Source organism: Betta splendens, chromosome 10 (genome assembly GCF_900634795.4).
Source record: "Betta splendens chromosome 10, fBetSpl5.4, whole genome shotgun sequence".
NCBI classification, from domain to species: domain Eukaryota; kingdom Metazoa; phylum Chordata; class Actinopteri; order Anabantiformes; family Osphronemidae; genus Betta; species Betta splendens.
In genome coordinates this window covers 15,806,017-15,824,949 of record NC_040890.2, presented here as the reverse complement: position 1 = coordinate 15,824,949, position 18,933 = coordinate 15,806,017, and the positions used below count along the sequence as shown (strand labels likewise).

Here is an 18,933-nt window from a genome sequence, read left to right as displayed (position 1 = left end):
GCGTATGTCTAATTTATTCTCCTGTTCTCATAATTCAATCTTTAGGTAGTCATACACGGTAATATGAATTATGTGGCAAACCTCACATGGTTAGAAAACTGAATGGTTTATCTGCATTTAGCCACATCTCAGCTGCTGCTTCTCCTGTAGTTTATCTTTTGCAGTGCAAGCAAGCATCGTGTGTCATTTAAAGCAGCTTGTTGAAAATCTTATACAACTTAAATCGTTTCTCAGCAGTTTTTTTTGCTTGTTGATGTTGATGCATAGTTTTATTGAATTGAGGTCACTGAATAATTAAACATGCTATGCAGCAAGTTGTCTTTAATGTACTTAACCATTTTTTCAGATATGCATTATTCTCCTGACACTGATCTAATGGTTTTCTTTGCACACAGCAGTAACCAATTTATTCTTGCAGGTTGAAGTTGGTGATATTTTTAAAGTAAATGGCAGTGATTTCGTTCCTGCGGATGCTGTCATTTTATCATCCAGGTATAGGAGACCATCTTGCTGCCAGGCTGTGGGAAACTCCTCCCTTCTTTCTGTTTCTTCCTCTCCCTCATCTCTCTCTAAAGAAGTGATGGTTAAAAACACAATAGGCCACTCTAACTATTGTTCTGTAAAAATGGACATGTCAAAAGTCAAAGTTGATGCATTTGAAGCTCTATAGCCTCATGTAAGAACCATCATTTCTTTAGAGGGACAATGGTGACTTTGAATTAGAACTGATCAGTGAACATAAACCTACCTACCTCCTTCACCTTTTCATAAACCGCTTGGACCTGCCATGGATGGGGCTTTGTAACCAAAGATGGTTCTCGATTTCCCTAGAAAAATATTCTACATGAATTCAGCGCTAATTGGATTTTATTAAAATGGAGCCCAGGGACTGCATTAGTTCACAATGTTCCATTTAACGCCTTTGTTCTGGGCTTCAAAAAACTTCTGCAAAGCGGAACCAGCGTTTTCACCATGATGCCTTTCTAACTGGTTTTGTGAAAAGGAGAACAGATGACCGGTACCCTCTGATCATACAGTACTGATCATTGTGCTCTTTTCATCGCCCTCAAACTGAAACGGTTGTCTCTCTCCCTCTATGTGTTTGCTGTGTTTTATTTTTTTCCTCTCTTCATTCCTCCCTTTTTCCCCTCATCTTCTCCTCTCCCGCCCCTTGTACGACACCTGCCACACTCTCTCTCCGTCTCGCTCCCTGCTGGTGTGTGGTTGGTAATATCAGGTGGCTGTTGGGGAAGTAGTCAGAGCTGCAAATGGGGATCACCTACCGGCTGACCTCGTCATTCTGTCGTCCAGGTCAGAAACCAAGCAACATTACCAACAAAACAGCGGTGGGAGAGATGGAGGCTTGTATCTCTCCTGTCATTCCTGGCAAACATAAGAATATTTTCCACATTTATGGAAGGAAGGTCAACAGATATCAGTTATCAGAAGGCCTTAATCAATGAACACATGCTTTTTTCTGCCTTTTCTACTATAATATTTGCCTCCAGTCATTTTTTGTATGTTGTATTTTGTTTTACAACACAACATGTATTATCCTGTTCATGTCGGGTCAAATCTAATAGTGAACAGCAACACTTCTTATAGGGGCACATGCTGCTGTGCTGATGCTTGTTTGTAGTGCAAACTTATTTTTCTTCCTTGCATGGCTTGAACTGTATGACGCTCTGAATGCAACAGGTTAATTTGATGTGACTGTTTGCATGCAGTCACGTTCCAAGATGAGAAAGTCAAAACCATCTTGGGCTTCATCACATGTTATAGACTCAGCCATAAAAAGCTAAATTCAGCTTTGATATGATTGTGAATTACTCAGCTAACAGCAGCAGATTGATTGTGGTTCAGATCTCCTGTGCTTTTTACTTCTCTCCTGTGTGTGTCAGCTTGGACAAGCCTTGTTTTAAATTAATCACTCTATAAAAAAACAAATAGCCTACCCGTGACCCAGCTCACCTCAAGCACCCGCATGGTCTAACTCTCTGTGTCTGTGCCCAGAGTCTGTCAGAGGCCCATTTGTCTGCTCTGTTTGTTGTGTTCGCCGTGCTTGCTTGCACATAACATCCCTCTCTGGTGTTTTCCCGTTCTCCGCTGTCTTTTCCATTTTAATGTATCTGAGACTTTCTTTAAAATGCTTAAACTACTAGGTTAACAGCAAACAAAGATGCACTGTACTTAAAAACCTATTCAGTAAAATATTAATTTTCCTTTTAATGATAAGGAAGGTTGCACTCATTTGCCTGATAAAGATTTATTAGAAAGTACTATTATTATTGGTAGTAATAGTCTCAATAATTATTGCTAAACAATCCCTCGTTCAGCTATATTACTGCTGAGGGTGATGTGCATTGTATATATGACTTAATATCATATTTTATTTATATTTCTACTCCAAGTGTCTGTTTGCTTTCCCTCTACAACAGTGAACCACAGGGAATGTGCTACATTGAAACGTCAAACTTGGATGGAGAAACAAACCTTAAAATCAGACAGGTGACGGTGCTTTTTTTTTTTATTTACAATGATAACCAGTACAAGTTGGTAGCACATGAAAAATGGCTGCTAAAATGTACCTGCACCAACAGGGTCTCCAAGTGACCTCAGATATAAAGGACATTGACAGCCTGATGCGCCTTTCAGGGCGGATGGAGTGTGAAAGTCCAAACCGCCATCTATATGAGTTTGTGGGAAACATCCGCCTGGATGGACACAGGTGGGTGCAATTGCACAGCTCCTCGTTTGGCACTCTGCCCCTTCTAGCAAATCAGTAGCCCATTAGCCAGGCTCAGAGCCAAGGTAAGTGCATCATGAAGTTTTTTTTATCTGTTTCAGCTGAATGAATGTTTCAGTGCTGCTCATAATATAAATGTGTTGGAAAATACATAATTTCCAAGATGACTTGTGTAACGGTAAAAATAAGATAACTAGTTGAGTCATACTGAAGACTAAATACATCAACTGTTTGTAAATTTTGCTTAATTTATTCTTGTGTGCACTTAAATGGGATCATAACAGCAATGACTTTCACTACAGCACAGTGCCACTGGGTCCAGACCAGATTCTTCTTAGGGGAGCCCAGCTGAGGAACACCCAGTGGGTCCATGGTGTGGTGGTCTACACTGGACATGACACAAAGCTGATGCAGGTAAAGCATATCTGCAACCTTCAAATTATAATTCATCGTCCTTGGTTTATATTTATTTTAGTGTCATTACACCTAAATTATTTAAAGTAGTAGTAGAAATTGACAATGTTAAAAACAAACATATAGTACCTGCAAACCCTATTATTTGTTTTTAGATCACTTTTTTAAAAAGGTTTCAATACATAAAATGTGTAGCGTTTTATGGCATGCTTGTTGTGAGGCCACAGAAAGCAAACACCGTCATTGATCACACTTCAATTTTTAGCACAACTGTTGTGTGTTTACGCAGAATTCCACTCGGCCTCCTCTGAAGCTGTCCAACGTGGAGCGGATCACCAACTTTCAGATCCTCGTGCTGTTTGGCTGCCTGCTGGCCATTTCACTGGTCTGCTCCATCGGCCAAACCATCTGGAAGTACCAGTATGGCAATGATGCCTGGTACATGGATCTGAACTGTAAGAGTCCAAACAGCCACTGCTGCATCTCGTATTCCACATATTTTGTCTCACTTGTCCATATCAGCTTATTTTTTGTCATTTTGAGTTCCTAAATGCTGGTATGCGTTGTGCTGTTTTTAGTTTGCCGTAGTTAAACTATGTTTCGCATTACAAGTGAAATATGTGGCAATGTGGGAATAAGTGTATTCCCTGTTTAGTGTCAAAAGACAGCTGTGACATGCATAGATGTGATCTGTATGAGTGAAAAGGAAATGGTTGAATATCAGTGCGCTGCTGTACGTTTTTGTTCCTTTCTAACTTTCTGTTTGATTTTGTTGTTTTCTTTGTTGTCGTTTTTTTAACAGCTCCAGGTAACAACCATTTAAAAGCCTTGGCCATCCGTGAATGACCCTCCCTTACTAACCCTTTACTGAAGCTCTGCCTTTGCTAAGCAAATGAAGCCCCCTACCCTCGCCCCTATATGGTTCCCCTACTTTGTATGGGCCCATGCCACGGACGAGCACATGCCAGGGATCCAACAATAGGTTTTTCCCCTCCAGCTCTCTTATACCTTTCTTATAGTTATTTTCAGTGCCTGATGCAAACAGTGTCTCACTTTTCCTCCATTTATTTTGTGCCACGTTAAACACTTTACTGTTCCAAAGATTCAGACCCACATCCTTCACATGTTTAGCAGTATTAGCTAAGACTGCAATAGAGATCAGGTTGCCTCCAGGAAGCTTTACATAGCAGGCAGCTTATACAGTACGTGTTTATTGCTCAAAGACTACATATGGTCCAACCCGAGGGGCAGGAGCTGACATTTTCTAAATGCCTCAGCCACCTTTATTTCTAGTCTTTGTATGTCAAAGGACATGCAGTGGGGGAGGGCCGTGAAAAAGTAAAACACATGTTAAGTTTTTCATGCATTTTCTCCATGGGAATGATTCTACACAGTTCAGAATATGTGGGTTACTGTTTCTGTGATGAAGCTCTGAACCTGGTCCTCAAAGTGATTATCGTGACACATCGTGGCCATTACTCTGTACCCTGATAGGCCTGTGTAAGAAAGGTTGTACCCTGCTCAGTTCGAGTTTGCTTTACTACTTACACTGCACAATTAATATTAGATAATACATTGGGTCCTACATATTCTAGGCTTTCCTGTACTGAGTTGGCTAGAAGTTCCTATGTCAGTCAGTGTAAGTCATAAAGCAGACATCCATCTGATTCTGATTGTACTTTCATAAGGAGTTGTTGAGGCTCTGTCCAGTGCATATTCTCCAACCCGTGGCTAAAGAAAGGGGTGGGGGAGACTGTCAAATCTTACACATCTCACCTTTTTGTTTGCAAGCTACTTTAACTTCACTCGCTCACAGGTAAATGCAGACAGGTACAGAGCTGATGTTGGCAAAGACACATCATACAGCCTGTGATTGTGCATGCCTGGTGAATTATTACATTTACTGTGTGTTTTGGTTGTTTACTTACTTAATATACCGTACAGACACCACACAGAAAGAAACGTACATTACAATAACTCCCACAAAACATGTTAGATTCACATTTCCACATGTGCGACTTGCATGCCCTGGTTTTAGTCTGGTTTTATTAGCATCTTTTAATCACTTTTGGATGATCCAAACCAGTACCTCACTCTTCTTGTACCAAAATTCATATCCTACGTCACATAACTTCTAGAAATTAGTGAAACTAGTTCTCATCATCACCTAAACTGCTTTGAAGGCATTATCCACCCCTTCTTTTCCTCTCTTTGTTGGTTGAGAATATGCTATAGACTGAATCTCCCTCCTTTGTCTTGAGAGCATCCTACACATTTGTCTTCCTCCCCACTTCTGAAAAAAAAAACGCCCCTCCTATGTGTGTGTTGTAGCAGTAGCTTCCATTCTTCCACCTTCTTTGTGCCATACAGTCTTTTGTTTTGTCACGGTGAAGGGCTGTCCCTCTCAACTTCAAGCTAAGATCAAGGCTTGGGTTGAGGAAGGTAACATTTGCACCTCCTGCAAGCTAAGGTAAACTACATCCCTCCTGTTTTTATGTTTGGTGTCAGTGGGGTTACATGTTGATCATTACCAATTGTCTGGGCTGTCAGGGGACCAGCATCATTTTGCATAGTGCTTTGTGGAATTCATTGCCTGGATCATGCTGGATGCCAAGGCTGCTGCTGTGACACTAATGACATTTGAGATACTCAGTCCCCCCAGTTTACTACTTTGAATCTTTGGGACTAAATTGGACCGCTAATCAGCTGAGCTGTAAGAAGATGAGGTTGGGTGGAAGAAATAGTTAATTCCAGCTAATGCACAACATTAGTCCGAAACATGTTGTGGATTGGCATAATGTTGATCATTGGCTGGAAGTAGCTTGGGCATTTTCATTTAACAAACTGGCATTTACGAACCGGCACTGATGAGTCCTCTATGCGTTACTCTCCTCTGTGTAAAACTCATTTCCTTATAGATGGCGGTGCGGCTAACTTTGGCCTCAACTTTCTTACCTTTATCATCCTTTTCAACAACCTGATCCCCATCAGTCTTCTAGTCACTCTGGAGGTTATAAAGTTCATCCAGGCGTTTTTCATCAACTGGGTAAGTTTAGTAGGTTGTAACTGTTTAATGAAATGGACCATTTGTTACAGTTATAATGATTAATATTATATCCGCAATTGATCCTTGTGTGTAAGAAACGATCCTAGTGAGGAACACTCACTGCTGTTTTCTTCAGCTCTTGATAGTGCATTGGTGTCTTTTTACTCATTGCTCACAACTTACTTCTCCAATCACGAGTACACTCATCAACTGAGGTTTCAAACAGCACCCATCAGTTTTCAAAGCAAGTGTAATGCTCTAAAACCCAGCTTAATGCCACCTGTCAACCATCAAATGGATTCTAAGTGCTAAATTCAGAAGTCAGTCGTGCTCCTGGAGCTGAGATGAAAGGAACCCTCCTTTCATCAGACCATGAGCTTGATATTTAAATGACTTCACATAAATGTAGATGCCGCTTGACACATCCACCGTGTCACTTTGGTAGGATAGTACATCTGTTATGTTTACAGCTTTATGCACACCTTGGACATTAAATCAATTTCTGCAACCTTATCTTCAAGTCACTATCAAAATCACAGCTTGGTACAAATACATGGTAACCACTGCGTTTTTACCACAGTTAAAGCTACAGAAATTAAATATTTCTATATTACTGTGCTTACATCATTAATAACTAGGTTAACTGTACCAACTGTCTCAGCCAAGGAATTGTACCGTTTCTTTTCCCCAACACACTTTAATTCATTAAAGGTTTAAAGTGAGAAAGTGAAGTTCTCAGACTCCTGAGAAATGCATTTGTTTTTGTTTTGAATCTTTGCCGTTGTTTGCTGATTAGGTTTGTGTTGGTTTCAGGACACTGATATGCTCTATGAGCCCACGAACACGCCTGCCATGGCTCGTACCTCCAATCTGAATGAAGAGTTAGGCCAGGTAAAAATACGATTCAAACTATGCTTTTGTTAAGCGGAATAAAAAGTGTACGTACATAAGTGCTAATCAGTCTTTCTGTCTTTTACAGGTGAAATACATTTTCTCTGACAAGACAGGGACGCTGACCTGCAACGTCATGCAATTCAAGAAATGCACCATTGCTGGTGTGGCCTATGGGTATGTCTTGTTTTTGCCATATACCCTGCCTCCTCCGTTGCATCCTCTACATTTACCTCCCCCATCACCTTCATTAAATGCAGAGTGTGCATCATGGTACATCTGGCGTTTCTCTCTCCTCCTTCGTCTTCTCATTAGCAGCTGCATCAGTGCTCCTCTCAACATAAACTATAAATAAAAGGCAGACAGGCATTTGCAAGCAAAGGCACTTTACTCTCTCCTTCACATGCTTTTTGTCCATCGTTTGTCAAGTTGGAGGTGACTGTGAAAAGTGGCAATAATTCTTCTAAAGAAGTTTTTCATTTTCAGTTTTTTTCTTGGTGCAACAATATGGATTATGTTCAATATCCTCTGGATAAACCTCCATGTAAATTTCTATTTCCCCCCAGGTTCACTGACATAAAAGCATTTCTGTTACATTACCATTTCATGTTTTCTTCTCATTATATACTTGCTTTTCATTTTAGTGCGTAGATAATGAGCCTCAGTGGGTGCAAAACAAGTGGGAGAGTGTAGTGTTGTTGCAGAAGTAAAGCAAGTGGAGGCGTGACGGTACATGATTAATCCCATTAGGATTCAATTAGAAGCATGATTGATGAAGTGCAGGCTGAAGGACAAAAGAGAACGTTTTGTCTGGAGTTCTTTCTACCAAGACTCTCTGTATGTCATGGCTGCTAGCCCAGTGGAGAAACAAGTAACTTCTCTCTCTGTTTACCTCTGGGTTTGAACAATAATTTACTATAATTTCATTTTACCTACTGATAATACATTTGTGTTCATGTGACGTACAGATGTTGATGTTTTTTTGTTAAAATCGTTAACAAAAAATGGACAATAACTAAAGGCAGGCATTTACAGTAGTTTGTATTATTTCGATGTGTTTTACAGAATGCCATTTTCGTTTCCTTTATTTTAATCAATTTTTTATTTGAATGGGTCAGTCCAGCTCGCATCGGGATCAGTAACTCCTCCCTTCAGAAATTCAAGTTAGACAGCAGTCTCTATGCCCCTCATCCCAAGCAGAGATGTTTTCCTTTGATTCTGTGAAATGAGGACTCCCCCTTATGTAAGTGATAAATATGGATGAGTGTTTCATAGCAGGGAGGAAAAAACCTTCTAATGAAGCAAGGTTGTTTTGATGATGCTATAATTTGGTCAACTATTCTTTATTTAAGGTTTAGTTTAAAAATATATTTATAGTGTGGCAATGTTGTTCTTTATTGTAACTGGAACTCTAGAACGCTGTGGGCTTACAGTACTTAAAATAGTGATGATATATGTATTAAGTGTAAGCTTTCTACAAAGATTTTAAAGCATTATTCTTTACCCTCTTATGTCTCTACCTACAAAACACTACATGACATGTTTGAATTTTTAAGCTTTTTAGCTTATATCATTTTAGGTTAAAGTGTCTGCACCTCAACACACTGAAGCATGGTGGATATCTGAGGCTACCACAGAGCTACAGGGTCCTTTGTAGAGGCCTACTCACTCCAAAGGCCCTAGGTTTCCTCAGAAGGTGGACACGATATTTGTGTCTGCATCAGTGCAGTTAATGGCACCCAGCTACTTAAAACTGTCCACCATCTTAATGTCCAAGCCCTGGGTCTACTGGTTTGTGACGTACTGACCTTCTCTGGAGTTGTTAAATTAGCAGATTTTAAATCATTTAGCACTAATCCAGAAATTGTCAAAAAATGGACTAAAAATTGCAAAGTAGAACAATTTATACTTTGACTCACAAACGAACATATATGCACATACTCTGTGGCATGAGTTTTAATGTAATGTAATGATTCTATAATTAATCAAGCCAATCCCAAGCGTGCAGACATTAATTAATTTAACAGAATTGGACTCCTAATCTCAATCAAACTTACTGGTCTCCTATAACCCCTCGGGGAGTAATCTGTTAAGACCAGAGTGAAAGCATACTGTATTATATCGAAGCATTTTATATCATCACACAAAGCGTTGAGTTGAGTCGTTTAACTGAGCTGGATACAGTTCTGATTCTGTAGACATGGGAGCCTGTATACAGACAGATTGGTTTGCTGTTATTGCAGAAAAAGACAGTGTTTCCCTGATGGTACAAGTGTGAACAGTCATAGTGTGAATCAGACTGGCTCTGAATCAAATTTCAGTTCAGTGGAGCGTAACGTCTGGTCGTCTCTGCTCCATACAGTTAACAAAACCATGCACTGCAGTTCGTCTGCCAGACTAGAGATGTCAAAATAATTTGGTGCCTCATTTTAGAGCCGCACGCTCTCTGACCGCATTTAGAGATTCTAACATTGTTCTTAATTGGTGAACATGAAAATCTACATTAAATGCTGGGATTAACATTGCAGTTGTATTCAGAAAGACTCAGTCAGATCTGCAGTGGCCTGATGAGCAAAAGAGAATAGAAGAAACCTTACTAGTATAAAAGTACTTTTCTTACTTACATCTGTTACTTACTGTAAATGTGACTAGTGCAGAAATTGTTCAGGTTTCACACCTGTAGATTTAACAAACCATTTGACAAACCATGTTCACACCAGTAATTTTTAAATAAATGTATACATTTTTGAAGGACTTTAACAAAGAGTTCAACATCCAACAGCTCTTATTAAGCCTGGGCAGAGCCAGGCCGGCAGTTATTACCCAAGTATTTACTGTACTGTAAGTCGAAAAGATGCTTAGATTCTTACTGAAGATTCTTCAGGGATCAGCTTCTCTTGAAGGTTATTCCTACTATACAAAAATTAGAGTGTTGAGCTGTGCCTTTTACACAGTCAGTCATTTAATGCCTTGCTGCCACACAGTTTTCAACCTAACCCAGAAACCTCGGCTGCAGTCCTTCCCAACATTTGACCTTTCATGCTCTAACAAATCCCATGAACAATCCCATCATTACTCCAATCCTGGCAAATGCATATTTTCACAACCTGTTGAAGCAGACTTTGTCAACAAGATGATTTCTGTTCTCCACCTTCGCTCCAACAGTCACGTCCCTGAGGCTGAGGAGGGTAGTTTTGCAGAGGATGACTGGTAAGATGACTGGGTGTGAAATGGTGGCTGTTTTGCTTTCTTGCTCTCTGCTTCTGTGATGTATTAGTGTTGCCTTGCCTTGTGGAAATCGTGACTTTGAGCCCGATACGTCAGTGTCTCGTTGCTGTGTTTTTAATTTTGAGTTCAAAACACTTCAGAGGTGTACTGTAGTTGTTGGTCTTATATGTGGATATATTTGTTGTTTTCAAAGAGCAGCTTGGAACACGGGATCACATATATGTTGCCAGCAGTGTATTAAAAGTAGTATTGTTTTTAGTTTTGAATCAACAGGGACTTATTTTACAGGATTCAGAGAATATTGTGTACAGTATAGGCTGAAGCTGTGCAGCACTTTATTCTTTTTTTTCCAGTAACATCAAACCTACTTTGTTATTGGTAGCTACAGCACACTCTCACTCACACTCTCATTTTCTCTCTCTCACACACACACACAGCCCTATTTCTGAGATCCATCTGCTACAGCTTTGAGAACTGCAGTAACAGCATGGGTGTGTCTCATCCCATCAGTTTGAATGGAGGATCTAGACCTATTGTAAATTTAAAATATTAAATCTTGCTCATTTAAAAGAGGTTGTCAACCCCGTTTTTGTACCGAGATTTATTTATACACTAATAAGTAGGAGAGGACAGAACTCAAATAAAAAAGAGTGTCTTTGTCTAATGATATATACAGTATAAAACGAAACTGCACCAGTTGAGTCTTATAGTAATGCTTATTCTGAAGGTAAATATAAATCAAGAATGTCTCTGTCTAGGGTTAAAACTGTAAAACCGATATCTTGACACAGGTCAGTGATAAATGTATTATTTCCTTCTCCTAACTGTCAGGGACAGGGAAGCATGATGCATTATGGGTTTGATCTGAGACCAATGCCTGACAATTGATTGTGAACAGCTAGCACCCTTGTTCCCATAGTGACAGGACCTCTCTTTGCTGGCAGATAATCAATAAGTGAGCGTCCCCCACACAGGGCCTCATGCCTCTGATACTTCATCAAGATGGTTGATGTGGAGAGCTACACTACTGCTTCACAGCTAGTAAATAAACAAATCAAACCAAGCTAAAACCAAAGGCTCCGTCCCTACAAGCAACGATAGATCATGGCTCATTATTACTGTTTCACAAATAACATTGAAGGAACTGGAATTGAGATCTTGTGAACATATGAACAACTCTAGGTTACCTGAGTTGAATGTGTTGCAATCTCTTTAGTTTTCTAAATTTTGGTGCATCTCTTTTTCAATATTTCTTCCCTGATTAACAGTTTGTGCAGGTGATAGAATCTGTCCAGCTGGTCTGGTCTTTGGCCTTGGTACAATGTCTCCTGTGAGGTTAGAAAGAGTTATGGTCTCTAATGGCAGCGCTGGTAACATTTCTATCAAACTGCAGGGCTGTCTACCTAATCTATAGGGCCCTCTTCCTTACAGAATCGATCTGCACTGGACAGCCAGTGAGCCGCTGGTTGCTTCTGGACATATGATATAACTGCCCTCAGCCACTGCTATAAGAAATCATTTTCCTTTAATTAATCTAAATGTCTTTCCCAGTTCAGCATGATTCTCCTTTTTGTGCTTTGTTCATGCAGTACCTCATGCATTGGTTGATTCCTGAACACAATGTCATCTATTATTTGAGACACTGGCTAAAGTAAATGTCTAAAGGGGTAAATAAATACAGTATGCGAATGGTTATGTGCATCCTTGTGCATTGTGTGATGACACTTTCAGGACATTCCTCTGCCCTTCTGCCAGCATGGGCAGAATCCCAAACTGTCACACTGTACGTCACATTACCGAAGCTCAGGGGACCTCCATTTGCATTTTGCCTGCATTGTGTTTTCTACTTTTCTCAGCAAAATATCAATACTGCTGGCACATGGCATGGCTCTGTTAACAACAGTTTTGTGGTGGCAGCCTAGGGGCGGTCTGTTTTATCAACAGATGGGATGGATTTTGCCCACTCAGTGCTGTTGCTGGTAATTTAAAATGCTTTCAGAAGTTACAGCTCGTCACAAGTGAATTGGTTTGAATTGAACTGAATATGTTTGGGTTTTCTGTCTGTGAGAATATTTTGTACATGAATCAGCAATGACTAGCTATTAGTTCTAATATTGTCTGGTACAGAGTGTTTGCCAAAATAATGTGTTTCATTGCTTCTTTTTTAAAATTTGAAGCCTGCCCCCCCGGCGCAGACATAGTCATTCATTAGAAGACATTTCTCTCATTGTCATGTTCAAAAAACTTGTACTTGGATTTAAACCCCTTCTGTTTTCAGAACTCTGATCGTGGGGCAAGTTAGTTGTTTGTTGTTTACTAGTCCACAGGCGAACACTGTGTTCTGGCCCCGTGTCCCTGCTATGCAGAGGTGAAAACTATCCCAGCGTTTTGTTGTTTTGACTTCTGTCTTGTCTTTCCAGGCACAGCACACACTCATCGGATGAGGCTGGATTTAATGACCCGAGTTTACTGGAAAACCTCCAAAGTAATCACGTAAGTAATGCCGGGTTTCCTGCTGCCTGCCTGCAGTGACGGCTGGTGTTCAGGGCAAAATTAAGGATTTTTTTCTCACTGTGTGTGACTAAATAAAGTCTTCTTGCCATTTTAAATGGACTTGAGTATAGCAAAAAAAAAAGGGGGGGGACCTTTCATATTTTAAGTTTTTTTGTGTCTTTATCAAAGGTAGCACCAAGTGATTTTGACTGCTTTTTATTGCATAATGGTTTATTAAAATTACACAGTGTAAACAGACAGAAACAAGTTAAGGACAAATATCTTGTTTTCTTTTACACTGAGTGAAACTATAAATTTGCAGACTCTCAAATATTGGAAAAACTAATATTTAGCCATGTACATATGCTTGGTGCCAGTCACACACCTTTAGAGGAAACAGTCAGGCCCTCCTGTACCATCGAAATAAATGAAAATGTGAGAGGAGCAGTGTTACAGTACATCTGATAGGTATAGAGGTTTGCTTTGTTATGACAGCAGAGTCTGTGTAGAACACAGTTCATTTACATTCTGGTCACCCTGCACCCACTGCTAATTATAGTATATAACCAACCGCTGTCTAGAAACCACAGTATCTCTACATCTCTTGCAAATATTCTGCTTATGATTATTCGGTTTGGTTGTAGTTCTACTAGTGCTTTGTTGTCAGTGGGTGTGGGATTGTGTACCAGACAGTGTAGTTATTGTAGAAAGACCGTGTTGCAGCCAGGGAAGCTGTTGCTGTCTTTAGTGTTTGTGCTAAGCTAAGCTAAGCTAACTTTCTGGTACCTGGGACTTCATATTTGCTGAAGCAAATAAGCATATTTCCCAGAATATTTATTCCATTCGACCTTCTTTGTTTTTTTATTTAGACCTCAAACACACAAAGACTGTTCATTAACCTTTTTAGGTTTTACTTTCATATTGCTTTAGTGCTAAATGAGGAAAAAGGTTTAATTCAACACCTTACCATATGTTCTCATAGTCAGAACAAGCATGTCTTTCATTTAAAAATTACTAATCCCTTATTATTAACAACAGTTTTGTTTGGCTGCCGGCTGTTTACAGAAATATTGTTGATATGGTGTTAAGGCGGTTGCCAGACTAAAGGAGAGGAGAATTAAGTGCTGACAAAAATAAACATCCCCTCTGGTGTTTTTCATGTTCTCTTGAGTCACTGGACATGTTTGCCTGCAAACTTTCAGCAGCCTTTGTGGGAGTTCGTTTGCCGGATTGCTTGTCCGGCCTCTCCTTTATTTTCCCTTGACCCTAGAACTTGGTCCACCCTGGCCATGTCTGATGTGATGAGTGTCCATCACAGTTGGTGTGACTCTGATTAACCAGGAGTCGAGAGGGTGATAGCCAGCGGCACAGTATTAGCTGTCACATCTAATTGTGGCCAGAAATGCAAAGCTCACAAAGTGTAAAGTTCGATTTCATTTTCAGGCTTGATTTTAAAATGAGTGCCCGTAACCACCCCGACTGACATGTGGCAGTAAATCAGGCTTCCTGACATTTAAATGTACTTGAAATAGATGAAGCAAAGACACTGACACTGAAGACGGACCTCTTTCATCGTTTGCTCATTTGTTCCCTGTTAGAGATCATTCAGAGTTGCCATGGCAAACAGGAAAAGCTAATTTAATCACTCTGTGTACACAGCCGCTGTTGAAGGAGACTGAAATGCAGGTGTTTTTGTGTGTTCGGTAGTTGACAGTTCACAGCTTGGATAGTTCCCCCCTCGGTACATCTGCTGTTTATTTATTTTCTGCTACTAAATATTTATTATTATTCATCATTCCTTGATACGGCACTGGGAAAGTAGGAATATGAGCTTATTCTGCTGTTGAGGTCATTGTTAATCATTAGCAACCATTAGCATAGTGACTGCAGTGTGTACTGTTACTACACGTATGAGTCAGGCCTGACGGCCCTGTAGGCTGCTGATATCTCTGCCTCAGCAGTGGCTGAGCCGAGCGGTCACTGACTAAGAAACTGGTGGTCCTGTAGCCTCAAACAGGAGCCTGAGCAGATGCCTGTCGTATTCTCTCCAGTGGTGAGTTAGTCATACGTTTCCCCTTATTATTGTAAAATGACCTTGTTGTATGGGTTGGGCTTTTTTTAGGATTGTAATTATTATTCACATTGCGTCAGTAGTTGACAGTGGAACATGTTTGTGTCAGAGATGAGCGCTTTCATGTCCCGTGCTGTCTGGTTCTCTCCTGTGTACTGTGTACTGATGGCTGTTATGTAGTGTTGGTTTTCTGAAGAACATTTAGAAGTCAACATGCCTTTTTTACTTCTTGCAGCCAACTGCTGCGGTCATCCTGGAGTTTATGACCATGATGGCCATCTGTCACACCGCGGTTCCTGAGCGCACGGATGAAAAAATCACCTACCAGGCTGCGTCTCCAGGTAGATCACACCTCACTGAATGCAGTTCCAGTAACAGTGGGGGAAAAGAGCGACCAACATATACTGTATATATGTGCATAATAATAATTTGGACCCGGCATTGTCCTTTAAAATTCTTTTTGTGAATATTCATGTAGGGACCTCTCTTGTTAGTAAGTAGAGCGCACCACCACAACCCAGAGGCAGCAGTATTTGTTAAGGACAATGATATTTAATTAATTAATGAGTAATTATCAGTGTAGGGGAAAAACAGGCATTTTGTCCTGTGGGTTTTTTCTTCCAAAAAGTCACCATGATAACAGAAACAAGGGAAGTAACAATAAAGAACCTAAAAACCGTGATGTTTTAATGCATGTCCACACAGTGGTTTGGCCCAGCAGCAGTATCTAAATTTCCTAAAAATAAAATACCTTCAATATGAACTCTATACTACCATAATCCATAAAGTGTCTGATCTAAATATAAACAACAGAGTAGCTCTCGTTTGCAGCTCTTGTTGCCAACGTTTTTGCAGTTACTGAAGAAACACTAGACTGTGGTTTTAATGTTTCCACTTTAGTAATGTGAGTACGGACAAACAGGACCCTGTAGATTCTATTCAATATTGGAACAAATACTTGTATATAATTTTTTATTTGACTCTCTAATAGCCACATTGATTTGCTAAAAGGTTTACATAATGGCTGTCGCTGATGTTTTTCATCTTACATTTTCCTTTAAAAAAGAGAGATGACTTTTTTGCCTGATTGCTTAGAACAATCAGTGTCTTGTGGAGCTTTGGGGTTTGAAGCAGAGCAGGGAACATCTGTAAAGAGAAAACCAGTTAAGTGAACTGTGAAAAACAAGTAGAGAGCTTTTTCCCACCCTGCAGCATACTCATTCAGACCATCGTATACAGCATGCTACCTGGGCCGTAGCTTTTGGTTTGTCAAAATCTTTAGTTTATGTGCAAAATATAAACGTGGCACTAATCACAAATACTAATTTGTGAGGTTAAATTGTCATTTTGTGCATTTTTTTGTTTGTGCATTGAGTTTCTTCTGTTTTTTTTACTTTGCTTCTAAGATGAAGGAGCTCTGGTGAGAGCAGCACGGAACATTGGCTTTGTGTTTTCTGGAAGAACCCCAGACAGCGTCATTGTGGAATCTGTAAGTTAAATCAGCTAGCAACCAACAGCTGGTTAGTTTAGATTGACTTAGAATAATGACTGTGTTGGGGGTGCATGGGCAAAGGATAATGTGACTGTGTGCCACTCTTAATGCATTATGTTCATCACAGCGTGGTAACTATCATCAAGTCTTGTCAAGTAATTGTACAGAATATAAAATATTTCTAACTTGCAATTTACAACATAATTATTTATAATAAAATATTTACTGCTTTGGTTTAGTTTCTCACTTGTTTATGAGCACACGTTGAGCTAATATTAATAAGTAGTTTAGGGGGTATTCATGCATTTTTTTACCTTGTCTAGTAACGGATAAGGGCAAACATCACATCCGCTGTGATTACAGCCTAAGCTGAAGCAGTGTTTGTCTCCACTCAGCTCAGGTCATCTATCCTGTTGCTCCCTTAATTGGCTAACCTGGTGATTGCACTCAGTGGCACAGATGGAAAGGCCAGAGCCATTTTCTAATTTTTCTTCTGCTGAGTACATCATGCCTTCAAGACGTTTGTCCAATTTCTTAACCTTTATTAGGCCTTCTAAAGCTCCCAGCATCTGCCTAATCACTCTGTCTTGTACCTAGCAGTGTCTACAATTAAGGAAGTTAATTGAATTTTACCTTGTTATTTTCCCTCAGTCAGCTCAGTGCAGACACCCAATAAACACATTTAACGTGCAATTAAGGCTGATTGGAGTACAGTGTCAAGGGTTGCTTCTGCTACTTCAGATAAATTGTCTCAGAAGAAGACGACTCAAGTTGAGCTGTCTCCTGTTAGAGTATTTTAACTCATCTGTCTCCTTCAATTTAGCTTGGAAAAGAGGAGCAGTATGAACTACTTCATGTGCTGGAGTTTACAAGGTACATCTTTGATAATAGCATTATTATTTATAATGGTTACCACTGTATGAGTACAACTGTTGTATGGTGTCCTTATTTGTCTACATATGTCATAGGGTTTGATAAAGCATTATATTTGAAATATAAATCTCCAAGATGCTACTGTGCTAATTAACTGTGTTGCCTGTAATATTGTTATTCTTAGGTTCAGAGACGTGCCACACCTCACATAGTACTTGATAATTTGATGTAGCAGCTCCAACACCTGAGAATATGATTTTTTTTCTCATTTGGTTTCTTTCCATATCCCACCTTCTTCTCTCATTCTCCCTCTCTTCTTCTTTTCCTCTAACAGTGCGAGGAAGAGGATGTCCGTCATCATGCGCACCCCATCTGGGAAGATCCGCCTCTACTGCAAAGGAGCCGTGAGTATCTGTCTCTCTCCATGGCAACACATGACAGGCCATCACCATCACTGCCACACACACAAGTGTTGAAATCTCCCTCCACCTCCCCCATTTCTTCTCGCGCCGCTTAGGGAGTCTTTTCAATAAGCAGTGGCATGAATCAAAGTCACTGCATTTAACACATAGGTATTTGCAAAGTAAAGTAAACAATAGCATTCTTTCTCAGAAAGGCACTCGGCTGCTAAACTACCAGACTAGATTCATTTTACCAAGTATTGCAATGCTGCTTTATTTCATTGTTTTAAGGCTTGTTTACAGCTTTGTGCATCTAATATTTACATGTGCACATATTAATTGAGTTTTAAAGCCTTCTAGACTGTGTTTACCTCACAGGTTAAGGCTTATCTCTTGTTTTAGATGCTTATTGAAATAGTGACTGACTGATGTATTAGTGATAACAACATTTTCAAAATGCTGAAAGAGCAGAAGAACAAATCATAAGATCTGGCTCCAACCTGAAAAAGCACAATTCCCCAGTAGCCCATGATGTCTTTTTGTCCTCTCAGGGCTATAGTAATAGTATTTGTGTTTTCTTCGTTCAGGACACAGTGATCTATGACCGTCTGGCAGATAGCTCTAAGTACAAAGAGATCACATTGAAACACCTGGAGCAGTTTGCCACTGAGGGTGAGTGGGTGAATACTGCCCCCTGTCTGTGAATGGTGAAATGCTTTCAGTACGCTTCTAATGTCTCTGCTCACCTCCATTTATGTTGGAAATTTCCACTGTTTGTCAGCTGCAGTAAAAATAGATTTTCTTCAATAGCTATTTGCATATGTCATTAGTTAATGTACAGTCGATCCAGATACAGTGTCTGCATCTCTTTCTGCTGGAGCAGTAACAAGGCAGTAGGTGGAAGTATCTGCATTAGGCCGTGTGAATACTGCCCCCTTGTGAGATACAAGAAAAATGATGTTATTGGGAATATTTGATGTAGGCTAAATATAGCATCCAGGACAAAATGGGAAGATCTTCAGTCACAGTAATTTAGTGAGGCCTGAATAATATTTTCATGAATATCAATAACGTTATACTGTGTGATCTTGAAAATAGGCTCATTTCATGTAGACATTAGTACACTATCTCCAGGCAGGGATAATCCTAAACAGAGTCAAAAAATGCACCTAACCTTTGTTTTTAATTAAAATGTAATTTGTGTTTGAATATTTAAAATTGTCTTTGAGCTATATACACATTTGCATACCCATCACTAATGTTAAGTTAATGTTCAAA

The 18,933-nt window shown here is 39.8% G+C and overlaps 1 protein-coding gene across 7 annotated transcripts in view; it reads left to right on the top strand.

The window, feature by feature from the left end:
* Positions 1-18,933, top strand: part of atp8a1 (ATPase phospholipid transporting 8A1) — a 72,255-nt gene that overhangs the window by 18,371 nt on the left and 34,951 nt on the right. For 4 of the 7 annotated variants that reach the window (XR_008695895.1, XM_029165551.3, XM_055512430.1 and 1 more), the window contains exons 7-21: positions 1,238-1,311; positions 2,439-2,508; positions 2,601-2,728; positions 3,049-3,160; positions 3,450-3,615; positions 6,079-6,206; positions 7,020-7,097; positions 7,186-7,274; positions 10,263-10,307; positions 12,746-12,818; positions 15,125-15,230; positions 16,296-16,378; positions 17,205-17,254; positions 17,589-17,658; positions 18,243-18,327. Coding sequence is in view for 6 of the 7 variants with exons in the window: in XM_029165551.3 (XP_029021384.1) it covers positions 1,238-1,311; positions 2,439-2,508; positions 2,601-2,728; positions 3,049-3,160; positions 3,450-3,615; positions 6,079-6,206; positions 7,020-7,097; positions 7,186-7,274; positions 10,263-10,307; positions 12,746-12,818; positions 15,125-15,230; positions 16,296-16,378; positions 17,205-17,254; positions 17,589-17,658; positions 18,243-18,327 (1,357 nt within the window). In the remaining variant the exon portion in view is untranslated. Of the gene's footprint in view, positions 1-418; positions 493-1,237; positions 1,312-2,438; positions 2,509-2,600; positions 2,729-3,048; positions 3,161-3,449; positions 3,616-6,078; positions 6,207-7,019; positions 7,098-7,185; positions 7,275-10,262; positions 10,308-12,745; positions 12,819-15,124; positions 15,231-16,295; positions 16,379-17,204; positions 17,255-17,588; positions 17,659-18,242; positions 18,328-18,933 lie in introns of all 7 variants that reach the window. The other 3 variants (XM_029165552.3, XM_029165554.3, XM_055512431.1) reach the window with 3 other exon arrangements.